Source organism: Elephas maximus, chromosome 1, assembly GCF_024166365.1.
Source record: "Elephas maximus indicus isolate mEleMax1 chromosome 1, mEleMax1 primary haplotype, whole genome shotgun sequence".
Taxonomy (NCBI): Eukaryota; Metazoa; Chordata; class Mammalia; order Proboscidea; family Elephantidae; genus Elephas; species Elephas maximus.
Window position 1 is genome coordinate 135,310,928 of NC_064819.1, and position 13,703 is coordinate 135,324,630.

Sequence of the window (13,703 nt, forward strand, 5' to 3'; positions counted from 1 at the left end):
CAATAGCATATTATTTTCACAACAAAGTATAATAAAAAATAAATGAAAAATTCACATGACCACTTTCTAATCTCTATAATTCTAAAAATACTGAAGTAAATCTATATAAATTTGTTATAATAAATATGCAATAAAATACATTACATTTTATAACCAATAAAATAGGACTAGCAGTAATACACCCAAACCCATTGTCAACAAGTGGATTCTGACTACCTATAGTCAAGCAAAGTTGGGTTTATGTACTTGCTGCACTGAGAGAACATTCCAGTGGAATCTTAGTAGTGATTTTGAGAAGAGGCTAGGGAACACAGACCTAATTCGACTGACCAATGTTTAATTTAACGCAACAATTTTTTTTTTATGCCAGGTTACTGAGAATCAGAGCTAGGCCCTGCCAGTCTTTAATGCTACCTTCTTAAAATGTTATTTTTGAAAAGCTGATGAGCATAACAGTTACATTTATATGTTTGTTTATATAGGTGGTTGTATTGTTACCTGTAAACACCATTGCCGTCAATTTGATTCCGACTCATAGTGACCCTATAGGTCAGAGCAAAACTGCCCCATAGAGTTTCCAAGGAGCACCTGGCGGATTTGAACTGCCGACCTTTTGGTTAGCAGCCATAGCACTTAACCACTATGCCACCAGGGTTTCCTATATTGTTAAACTTTTTTTGTTATTTGAAAAGTTTGACAAAGCTGAAATGTACAAGGCATGAAAGGACAGGACTTGTTTCCATGCTCACTAGGTATAGAGGATGGAGGGGAGACACTGCTGAGAGCATAACTCTCACCCAGTTATTAGCTTGGATATGCAAATGATTGTACTGCTTCATAGTCCCTCTGCTGCTCTGTGAGATAGATTATTGTTTGGCAGACTGCTTGATTCCTGGAAAGAATAAAATTTTCTCCTTCTCTCTCAGAGTGCCTGGTAGGATTGAACCGCCAACTTCTCAGTTAGGAGCCGAGCCTTTTAACCACTGCACCACCAGATCTCCTTCGTGTGTGCGTGTGTGTGTGTGTGCATGTGTGTATATGAAAGCTATAAATTTTCAAGCTGGAAGGGTAATATTACATATTGAAAGAGTTGCATATTTTACAAGAAGTAAAATCTTTCCCCTTTTCTCTTTCCCTTGAGGTTTTTGGCTCCTTCTCAGCAGTGCATTGCCATGCTTACTGATGAACTGAGTAATGGATGTGTGTAGTGATTGCACAGTTGTAAAATGTGAAGGAAGCAAACAGTGCAAAAGAAATTTACTGAACATCAAATAAACCTATGGCATAGGATGCTTGGTGTAAGGATAAAAAGAAAAGGAGAGAAGACCACCTTTCAAGGAGCTGTAAAATAACAGCAGGGAATATAACAACTACAACAACAACAACAAAAAGCTAGAGACTAAAATGTGAATGCAAAAATGTAGTAACAACAAGCCATGGGAAGTTAACAAAGGAAAAATACATTGAGTTGATTGATGTGAAAATTCTTACAAATATATAAACATGTATTCACATGCTATTAAACATTTCATTAATTTGCATTTATTAAACAATTAAATTATATGAATATAAGACTACCAGAAAATTCAGAGCATATAGTCAATGTGACTTTTAAGGAATCTTATACAGATTTTTTTAGAACAGCTAAGAATCACTTGCCTAATAATAGAGAAATAACTGTGCAATTGATCTGGTAGCATTGATGCTTTATAAAAGCAACCTGTCTAACAGTTTTACGTAGGAATGGTAATAGGAAAAATACTGTATGTCTCGAATACTTCTATTTTTCTCCAAAATTGTCTTAGTCCTTCTTGACCTTCAGCATTTCCATAATAATTTGTGGATCACCTTGTACATTTCCAGAAACACTTCTAGGACTTTTTTTGGGGGAGGGAGAGATTGCATTGAACATGTATTTTTAGAATCACAGATTTACACATTTGCTATTCTGTAGTTATTGAGCACAGTTCTATTTATATGTATAAATTGAGTCAGATTTTGTTCATTTCTTCTATATCCTTAGGGATTTTTATTCTGCATGTTCTGTCAGTTCCTAGATATGTATTTGAATCCCTCACTACACCTGTCATATGGATTCTGGCTAAAAGCTGAGAAAACCAGAAAGATGTTTACCTGTGTTTTATTGACTATTCAAAGACATTTGACTGTGTGGATCATAACAGATTATGGATAACATTGGGAAGAATGGGAATTCCAGAACACTTAATTGTGCTCGTGGGAACGTGTATACAGACCAAGAGGCAGTTGTTCAAACAGAGCAAGCTGATACTTCAGGGCTTAAAGTCAGGAAAGGTGTGTGTCAGGGTTATATCCTTTCCCCATACTTATTCAATCTGTTTGCTGAGCAAATAATTCAAGAAGCAGGACTATATGAAGAAGAATGGGACATCAGGTTTGGAGAAAGACTCATTAACAACTTGTGATATGCAGATGACACAACCTTACTTGTGAAAGTGAAAAGAACTTGAAGCACTTACTGACGAAGAACAAAGACTACACCCTTCAGGGTGGATTATACCTCAGCATAAAGAAAACATAAATCCTTACAAATGGACCAGTAAGCAACATCATGATAAATGGAGAAAGTAATTTGTCAAGGATTTCATTTTACTTGAATCTATAATCAATGCCCATGAAAGTAGCAGTCAAGAAATAAAATAACATTGCATGGGGCAAATCTGCTGCAAAAGACCTTTTTCAGGTGTTAAAAAGCAAAAATGTCACTTTGAGGACTAAGGTACTCCTGACCCAAACCTAGGTATTTTCAATGGCCTCATATACATACAAGGGACCTTGCTGGTGCAGTGGTTAAGAGCTCAGCTGCTAAGCAAAAGGTTGGCAATTTGAATCCACCAGCTGCTCCTTAGAAACCCTGTGGGGCAGTTCTGCTCTGCCCTGTGAGTTGGAATTGACTCAAGGGCAATGGGTTTGATATGCATGTAAAAGTTGGACAATGAATAAAGAAGACCAAAGAAAAAATGATGCATTTGAATTATGGTGCTGGAGAAGAATATTGAACATGCCACGGACTGCCAGAAGAACGAACAAATCTGTCTTGAAAGTACAGCCAAAATGTTCCTTAGTTGCATGTCCATTGGACATGTTATCAGGAGGGACCCTTGGAGAAGGACATCATGCTTGGTAAAGTAGAGGGTCAGAGAAAAAGAGGAAGACACTCCAGAAGATGAATTGACACAGTGGCTTCAATAATGGGCTCAAACATAGCAAAGATTGTAAGGATGGCACAGGACCAGGCAGTGTTTTGTTCTGTTGTACACAGGGTCTCTTTGAGTTGGAACCAACTCGGTGGCACCTGACGACAACAACGTATTTGTGGTTTGTCTAATTTTTTTAATTTGTCAAGTTCTGCTTTATATGTGTTAATGCTAAATTATTAATGTATATAAATTAGAGTTTAATACTTTTGGATAGAAAATCTTTTATAATAATGAAGTGCCCCTTTTTATCTCTAGTAAGGTTTCTTGAATTGTCTGCTTTATCTGATCTTGGTATAATCACATTAGCTTTCTTGTAGTTAGTATTTCTTTTACTCTCCCTTCACTTTAATCTTTCTGTATCCTTATATTCAAGAAATGTCTCTTATAATTAGCAAATAGTTGGGTTAGGTTTTTTTTTATTCAATCCAGTCTGATGATTTTTTTTTTCATTTAATTGGAACATTTAGTTGGTTTACATCCTATGTACTTAAATTTATTATCTTACTGTATATTTTCTATTTCTTCCTTTATTACCTTCTTTTTTGCCATCTTAAACATTTTAAGTTTTCAATTCACTGGTGTTAGTTACACTTACCTTGTTGTCCTACGATTTCCACCATCTATTAACAAAAATTTTCCGTCACACCAAACAAACTCAGTATCCTTTCCAATTTCCTCCCCTTCCTTAGCCCTATTTTTTCATGTTTTTAAAATGGCAGTGTAATAATTTTTGAAAAAGTACTCTATTAAATGAACACCAGTGTAAAATTTTATGTATGAAATATGTTGTTGGTGTTGTTGGATGCCGTTGAGTCAGTTCCAACTCATAGCGATCCTGTGTACAACACAATGAAACACTGTGCGATCCTGTGCCATTCTCACAATTGTTATGCTTGAGCCCATTGTCGAAGCCACTGTCATCCCATCTCCTTGAGGGGCTTCCTCTCTTTCGCTGACCCTCTACCAAGCATGATGTCCTTCTCTAGGGACTAGTCCCTCCTAATAACATGTCCAAATCTGTGTGAGATGAAGTCTCATCATCCTTGCCTCTAAGGAGTGTTCTGGTTGTTACTTCTCCCAAGACAGATGTGTTTGTTCTTTTGGCAGTCCATTGTACATTCGATATTTTATGAGAACACCATAATTTAAAGGCATCAATTCTTCTTCAGTCTTCTTTATTCATTGTCCAGCTCTCACATGCATATGAGGCAATTGAAAACACCATGGCTTGGGTCAGGTGCACCTTAGTCTTCAAAGTGACATCTTTGCTTTTTAACACTTTTGAGAGGTCTTTTACAGCAGATTTGCCCAATGAAATATGTTGTTTTATTTCTCGCCTACTACTACTTCTGTGGGCGTTGATTGTAGGTCCAAGTAAAATGAAATCCTTGACAACATCAATCTTTTCTGTTTATCATCATGTCACTTATTGGTCTAGTTTTGAGGATTTTTTTGTTTTCTTTATGTTGAGGTGCAATCCATACTGAAGGCTGTAGTTCTTTATCTTCATCAGTAAGTGCTTCAAGTCCTTTTCACTCTCACAAGCAAGGTTGCGTCATCTGCATAATGCAGTTTGTTAATGAGTCTTCCTCCAATCGTGATGCCGCGTTCTTCTAATAGTCCTGTTTCTCATATTTTTTGCTCAGCATACAGATTGAGTAAGTGTGGTGAAAGGAGAGAGCTCTGACCAAACCTTTTCTGACTTTAAACCACAAAGTATCCCTTGTTCTGTCTGAACAACTGCCTTTTGGTCTATATACAGATTCCTCATGAGCACAAACAAGTGTTCTAGAATTCCCATTCTTTGCAATGTTATCCATAATTTGTTATGATCCACACAGTCAAATGCCTTTGTATAGCCAATGAAACACAAGTAAACATCTTTCTGGTATTTTCTGCTTTCAGCCAGTATCCATCTAACATCAACAATGATATCCCTCATTCCATGTCCTCTTCTGAATCCAGCTTGAATCTCTGGCAGTTTCCTCTCAGTGTGCTGCTGCAGTCACTTTTGAATGATCTTCAGCAAAATTTTACTTGCATGTGATGTTAATGATATTGTTAGATAATTTCCACAGTCCATTGGATCACCTTTCATTGGATCAGGCATAAATATGGATCTCTTCCAGTTGGTTGGCGAGGTAGCTGTCTTCCAAATTTCTTGGCATAGACCAGTGAGCACCTCCAGCACTGCATCCCTTTGTTGAAGAATCTCAGTTGCTATTCTGTCAATTCCTGGAGTCTTGTTTTTCACCAGTACCTTCAGTGCAGCTTGGACTTCTTCAGTACCATCAGTTCTTGATCATATGCTGCCTCCTGAAATGATTGAACATTGACCAATTTTTTTTGGCATAGTGACTGTTTGTATTCCTTCCATCTTCTTTTGATGTTTCCTGCATTGTTCAGTATTTTACCCATAGAATCCTTCAGTATTGCAACTCAAGGCTTGAATATTTTCTTCAGTTCTTTCAGCTTGAGAAATGCGGAGCATATTCTTCCCTTTTGGTTTTCTAACTTCAGGTCTTTGCACATGTCATTATAATACTTTACTTTGTCTTTTCAAGCCACCCTTTGAAATATTCTCTTCAGCTCTTTTACTTCATCATTTCTTCCATTTGCTTTAGCGACTCGGTGTTCAAGATCAAGTTTCAGTGTCTTCTGACATCCATCTTGGTCTTTTCTTTCTTTCCTGTCTTTTTGTGACTTATTGCTTTCTTCACGTATGATGTCCTTGATCTCATTCCACATGTTTGGTCTCCAGTCATTAGTGTTCAGTGTGTCAAAACTCTTCTTCAGATGGTCTCTAAATTCAGGTATGATGTCCTTGATCTCATTCCACAACATGTTTGGTCTCCAGTCATTAGTGTTCAGTGTGTCAAAACTCTTCTTCAGATGGTCTCTAAATTCAGGCGGGATATACTCAAGGTCATACATTGGCTCTCAGAACTTATTCTAAATTTCTTTAGCTTCAACTTGAACTTACATATGAGCAAGTTCTGTTCCACAGTCAGCCCCTGGCCTTGTTCTGACTGACGATATTAAACTTTTCCATGATCTCTTCCTACAGATGTAGTCAATTCGATTTCTGTGTATTTCATTTGTACGGTTGCCATTTATGTTGTTGAAAAAGATACTTGCAGTGAAGAAGTCATCGGTCTTACAAAATTCTATCATGTCATCTCTGGCATCCTTTCTATCACCAAGGCCATACCTTGCAACTACTGATCCTTCTTCTTTGTTTCCAGCTTTCGCATTCCAATCACCAGTAATTATCAGTGCATCTTGATTGCATGTTTGACAAATTTCAGACTGCAGAAGTTGGTAAAAATCTTCAGTTTCTTCATATTTGGTGTTAAAAAATTAATCACAGGATAGTTTTCATCTTTTTCTAAGTCTTTATGCTTATATTCTCTGTTAAAATATTAAATATCTCACATGAATTCTTATAAGCAATATGTTTGTTTTAATATAAGAATTCTGTACCTCTCTGTCATGGATCACCTTAGTAACATCATCAAGTGTAAATCTAACGCACATTTCTTTTGCTCTCAAGATCTGGATATATGAACATTTCATTCCATTTGAATACCAATTTTATGTCAAACTCAGCTTTATCCATGGAGTTCTCTGTATATTTACAAATATATACACACATATAAATACAGTACACAGTAAGAAGTATTATATTTTTAATATTTCTAGGTTAAGCTTTCATGTGTGTTTTATGAAATGATCTACTGAGTGTTGGTTAAGGATTCATTGAGTAGAAAAGACTGAATTTAAAGTGTTGTTAGAACAAAAGTTCAGAATAAACTTTGGTCTTCTTTTATCACTTGTTCTTATTTTTCTGATGTATGGCATGGATTTTCAGAACCCATGTTAGATCACAGTAATCCTTTATCTGAGTTTGTATTTGATCATCTAAATCTGTGAATTGTTAAGATATGTTATTGCACAAACCAGCTTTAATTTAGTTTGGAAAACATCCCGGAATATTTACTCAGGGTATAATTCCTGCATGGTACAATCTCTAAAAGATATGTGGGTGTGTTATACGTGTGTATAAATAGAATTTTTTGTAGAAGTAGTTATGTCTTATCCTCTTGAAAAAAATCTGTTAAGAAAGGCTCCCCATCCCATTTTTGAACTATCCGTAACTGCAGGCAAGCATCATACTTAATTCAAAGAGAAAAATCTTAAACATATGTAATATATTGCTTCTTTATATTTGGCTTATCTTTGTATCTGTTTATGATATTTTGTATAAACTGTTGAAAAGTATGTTCTATTATAATCTCATATATTTAAGAACTTTATATTTAATGTAAGCAGTTTCTTCTTTTTGATTGGTAAAATTGATGGTAGCATCAGGAAATTATGCGCTCCCACATGTATGTAGTACATATTACTAATCATAAGATGTAAAACAAAACACAGATTGTCATAAGTACGGTTTCTTGTATCTCAAATACATCCTAAGTTGGGGAGTAAACCAAAACCAAAATCGTTGCCATCAAGTCAATTCCAACTCATAGAGAACCCTGTAGGACAGAGTAGAACTGCCCCATGGGGTTTCCCAGGAGCGGCTAGTGGATGCAAACTGCCAACCTTTTGGTTACCAGCCATGTTTAAATTAAACTTCAGAGTCATCATACAAAGTATAAAGGATACATGGTAAGGGAAGTTCAGAATCGTAAAATTAGAGATGGCAAGAAAAAAAGATCTACTATGGTCACCAAGAGGTGCTATGGTTTCAGATGGATCCCAGTCCAGCCATTCATATATTTGACTGTGATTTATGCAAGGATTATTTTCACAAGACATTTGCTAGAATATATATGAATATGACAACCACTTATTTTTCCTTAAAGGATATTTTAATGTGTTGAAAATAAATTATTTCTGAATAGCATAGAAAATTTATATCGCTCTCTCTTCCTCAAATAGGTTATGTGGGTATGCAATTTATGTCGAAAGCAACAAGAAATTTTAACCAAATCTGGGGCATGGTTCTTTGGAGGTGGCCCTCAGCAGCCAAGTCAAGATGGAACCCTAAGTGATACAGCTTCTGGTGCCGGTTCTGAGGTACCAAGAGAAAAGAAAGCACGACTCCAAGAGCGTTCGCGGTCTCAGACGCCCCTGAGCACAGCAGCTGCCTCCTGCCAGGATACTGCTCCTCTCAGCACACAACCAGACAGGAGCAAAGGGGCTGAGCCCGCACAACAAGCCTTGGGGCCCGAACAGAAGCAAGCTTCATCCAGGTCTAGAAGTGAGCCTCCGAGAGAGAGGTAATAGTTCATTAACTCTATGCAAAAGGGAAGGTTTTGTTTTGATAGCAAGTCTATTTTCAAGAATTTAACTTCTATTAAAAGGACCCACAGAGAAGGCAACAATAGGACTGAGGTGCTCTGCTTATCTAGAATATATCATTCCTTAGGAGATTTTTGTTGAAAAGTTTTATTCTTATCAATGCACACGTGTAAACATAAGCTAAGTCATCCAACCGAACTACTAACCTCGAACCTTAAACTCAGAAAAGCTCTCAGATCATTTAGTTCTTTAATTAAAAGTGTGCTTTGAAAGAATATGATGGAGAAACCTGACCTATGGGAAGGGATGTTGCATGTATCAGAGTAGTCTTCTTTGGAGGAGCTTTCTTTTATGCTGAGCTTCAAGGGTGACTAGAAATTAACCAGGCAAGGAGTGTAGTGGTGCTCCAGGTATATACATAGGCATGTAACCTGGAGGGAAAAGGCCTGTGCAGGACCTGAAGGATGCCCGTTGGCTAGAGTATAAGTAACAGAGGGGAAGAATGCAGGTAGAGGTGACTGATGAGATTGTCAGAGGCCAGGTCACATGAGGTCTCTTCACCAGGTTAAATTTATAGATTTCATCCTAGGAATAATAGAAAACCACTGAAGATTTTAAGCATGGAGTAAACACACTCAGATAAGTTACTTCAGTTGATTCATTGATTAATAGAAAATATGTATTTGCACTGGGCAACAGTATTAACAAAGAAGAGGAAATAGATCTTGTCTTCATGAAGCTCATTGGGAACCTGCCTCTCTCTTAGGACCTAGGCTAGGCTTGGTTGATTTTGCCTGGTTAGCCCTTACTTATCCCACTGGGTGGGAGACTAGGGTCTAAAGAAGGCTTTTGCTCCCCTATTAAACAAAACCCATGCCATAAAAACAAGGAGTTCAGAGTGAAATAGTCCTGGATTTTAGTCCTGGCTCTGCCACAGTAGGCAGTAATAACCCATCATACAGGGTTGTTACAGGGATTAAATGAGAACTGCTGTTCAGAAGCTGGCATGTGGTAAGCATTCGGTGAGTGTAGCTATAATTCAAGCTAGTAGTCATTGCGTATTTACTATAAGCAAACACTGTGCCAAGTACCAGAGGGTATAAAAATGATTAAGGCATGGTCCCTGTTCTCCCAATATGCTAGGGAAGATAGACATGAATGCACTGAATGGTACCAGAAGTTCAATTTGAACAAAACTAGAAAATACATAAAGTACTTTGAGAGCTCCAGGGAAGAGAAGGTGACTTCTGAATTAAGGTCTATAGGATGTTCAGTAGTTGTAGAGGACAAAGGATAGGAAAAGACATTTCAGGAAGAGAGAATGACAGTATCTAAATTATATGGAGAAAGGATAGGAAGGAGAGTTGAAATCTACTTCAGCAGAGATAGAATTAATAGCATTTGGTGACAAACTGCTGTGGGTGAGTAAGAAACAAAAATATTAAAGGTGAAGTTTGGGAGTGGTCATTAGATAATCACTTTAAAAAGAGAGAATTTGGAGCTGTGAGGTTTTGAAAGAGAAAAGAATGAGTCCTTTTTTGACATATGGTGAATATCCACCAAAAAAAAAAAAAAATTGAAGAATGAGAACTGAGAAGAAGCTTATTGTTTTGATATTTTAGATGAAGAAATCAATGAGGACATTGGGGGTGTAGAGAAGGAAAAGATGTGGGTTGTTGAGGGTAAAGAATTGGGCAACTTCAGAGAGAAACAAGATGAAAAGAATGGCAGTTTATTCTAAATTACTGAAGAACATTTTATAATATTTCATACAGTGAGCAGGAGCTAGTGGAAATGTAACAGTTAAGGGTAGGCATGAAAAAAGGTATAGTCAGTGAAGCAAAGAATCAGAGGAGACTGGAGAACTCCTTCCATTCTCATAATACTCTAGCCTTTTATAAAGCATTTTCACACCTGGTCTCTTTAGTCTTCACATGAACTCTGCAAGGTAAGCATTATTTATTAGCATTTCAGGAAAAGTAACTGCTGATTTAATATGAATTTTTAACGAGAGCAACTATGCCGTAAATAAGCTACAAAACCTTAAGAGTATACTCCCTTATGAAAACTATTCGACAATAATTAATATGTGTTTATATTAGACTCCTTACATTGTAAAATTGCACCACAACCCTTGGAATTCTTTTCAGCTACAAATCCTTTTGATTTCAAAGGACCAATGTGATCTAAGTGACTCATGAAGGATTTCCCGGGCTTCTGTTTTTCTTTCCCATGACATTTAACATCTTTTACCCTTTCCCTACTAACATCACCAGCCCTTCCTCAGACTGACCCCACAATATTTCTTAGCAGCTACTTCTTTGGTAACTTGTAATAGAAATTGCCGTACCTTTTCCCAACTTGCATTTTTCTCTTGGGTTTTGTTCACAATGTCTGCTTTTGGACTTCCAGTCAAACCATGTTCCCTCTGAAGAACCTAATCTATGGACCTCAGGGAAAGAAAGTATAAGGTTGCATCAGCTGTAACCACATACTAGATCATCTGGTGTTGGGAACACTTAGCCAATGCATCTACTTTTTGTAACTTCTGGTATATTTGCTGGAACTTTCCAAAATCAGGTATACCCCATTGTACAGAAAAGGGCTGAAAGGGGCAACTGAACGATGGGTTTACAGGATTCAGAGATTACCAAATCCTGTTATCTTTTATCAGTGCCTTTAATAGGGTGGAAGAAGGCATTTTCTTCTAGTGGATTGTATACTGAAGTAAGGAGAATGTAGGGGGTGGGCGATGAAGGGAGAGAGAATGAAAATGAATAACAATTTAAAAAATTTTAATATTTCTATTATTTTTGTCTGAGGAAGTTATAAAAAGTAAGTACAGATGGTCTACTTAAAATTACTTTTGTTCTATTGAAAAAGTACTATTAGTTTTGATTTCTGACATTGATATATTTGTACTCACATTTCTTTTAAGAGTTAACCCAATGCATAATAAAAGATCGTGAATATGTACTGTCCGAGTATATATGAAGTATACATTTCGTTTTGAACCAATATGTATACATTTTCTTTTATTATTATCCATGTTATTTTCATCAAAAATTTTAAGTCATAGATTCAGAAGTAGAGGTTAGCATAAAGCTTGATTTATTGAAATAATTTGATGATTTGTATTGATCTGATTAATTTACAGAGAACTTTAAAATGCAAAAACAAGTTTTTAAGTTCCTGAATGTATTCAGGAGGCCTGGTGGTGCAGTGGCTAAGAGCTACAGGCTGCTAACTAAAAGAAGGCTGGCAGTTGGAATCCACCAGCTCCTCCTTGAAAACCCTATGGGGCAGTTTTACTCTGTTCTTTCTGTAAGGTCACTATAAGTCAGAATTGACTTGATGGTAACGGGTTTGGTTTTTTGAATATACTGTGATGCAAGAAGCCATATTTAGGAAGCTAATCAGATACACAGTTTTAATGTGATTCTTCATCATCTCGCTTTTTAATTCGACATCTAATTATTTCAAAGGATTTAAAGCTGGAATTTGAAAAAAAAAAGTCTCTTAGGTCTAGTCTTCACTTTTATCTTTATAAATTGCTCTCTTTCTTGATGTTCCTTTCTATATCATAGAAAGAAGACTTCAGGGCTTTCTGAGCAGAATGGCAAAGGGGCCCTGAAGAGCGAGAGGAAACGCGTGCCAAAGTCTTCAGTGCAGCCCAGGGAGGGCGCCGCGGAAGAACGCGAGCGGAAAGAAAGGCGGGAAAACCGAAGGCTGGAGAAAGGACGGTCACAGGACTACCCAGATGTGCCCGAAAAACGTGAGGAGGGCAAAGCGCCGGAGGACGAAAAGCAAAGGAAAGAGGAGGAATACCAGACCAGGTACCGCAGCGACCCGAACCTGGCGCGATATCCGGTGAAACCGCCACCGGAGGAGCAGCAGATGCGCATGCACGCCCGGGTGTCCCGCGCGAGGCACGAGCGGCGCCACAGCGACGTGGCGCTCCCGCATACCGAGGCGGGCGCCGCGCTGCCAGAGAGCAAGCCCGCCAAGCGCGCGCCGGCTGCAGCCAGGGCCTCGCCGCCGGACTCGCCGCGGGCCTACTCGGCGGAGAGGACTGCGGAGCCCAGGGCGCCGGGCGCCAAGCAGCTGACAAATCACAGCCCGCCGGCGCCCAGGCATGGGCCCGTCCCCGCAGAAGCCCCGGAGCCCAAAGCCCAGGAGCCCCTCAGGAAGCAGAGCCGCCTGGATCCCAGCTCTGCCGTCCTCATCCGGAAGGCTAAGCGCGAGAAAGTGGAAACCATGCTGCGGAACGACTCGCTGAGCTCCGACCAGTCCGAATCAGTGCGGCCGTCCCCTCCCAAGCCGCACCGGTCCAAGAGGGGCGGCAAGAAGCGGCAGATGTCGGTGAGCAGCTCAGAGGAGGAGGGCGTGTCGACACCCGAGTACACCAGCTGCGAAGACGTGGAGCTAGAGAGCGAGAGCGTCAGCGAGAAAGGTAAGGGGGCGGTGCCAGGCCCGCCGGGACCTTTCCGGTCTGCCCGGCGGGCTGGGCTTGGAGTTGCTTCTCCGAATGCTCTCAGGCAGCTCTGAAGTGATAGCAGGTTTTGTTCTTAGGGGGCTGGGGCGAGAGGACCGTGCCGGCTGAAAATATAAGCGTTTAAGTTCCAAATTCGGGTTACGAAAGGCCTTTTTTTTTTTTCTTTCACTGTGGAAAATTAGGTATGCAGTTTTGTGTGTTTATTATTTTGGGATGGACTTGTCTGAAGGAAAAAAAAAATTTTTCCCCCTAGAAAACCAAAACTGTGCCTGATAAAGAGAAATGTACTTTTTTCCTTTTCTTACTTTAGTGGTAAAATATTCCAGTTAAAGAGGTAGTATTTTTTAAAGGAATCTTTCTCACAATTTGTGAAGGAATTTACTTGACAAAAATTATGCCATGCATATATGTTATATGTAGATAGGACCCATAAGGCGAAAGCAGGTTGCTATCGGCTGCTAACCCTAAAGTTTGGTGGTTCGAACCAATCCAGGGGCCCTATGGAAGAAAGACCTGACAACTGCTTCCTTCAGCATTCAAACAAATAAACAAAAACCCCAAACCCTTTGCTGTCCAATTGATTCCAACTCATAGCGACCCTTTAAGATTATAGCCAAGTTGTCTCATTAGAGGGAGAGTAATTGGGAGTATGTAGCAAG

The 13,703-nt window shown here is 38.8% G+C and overlaps 1 protein-coding gene across 2 annotated transcripts in view; it reads left to right on the forward strand.

Moving 5' to 3' along the window:
- RIMS1 (regulating synaptic membrane exocytosis 1) overlaps positions 1-13,703 on the forward strand; it is a 476,384-nt gene that overhangs the window by 244,855 nt on the left and 217,826 nt on the right. For both annotated transcript variants that reach the window (XM_049895220.1, XM_049895192.1), the window contains 2 exons: positions 8,187-8,527; positions 12,137-13,002. In XM_049895220.1, coding sequence (XP_049751177.1) covers positions 8,187-8,527; positions 12,137-13,002 — 1,207 coding nt within the window. The remainder of the gene's footprint in view (positions 1-8,186; positions 8,528-12,136; positions 13,003-13,703) is intronic.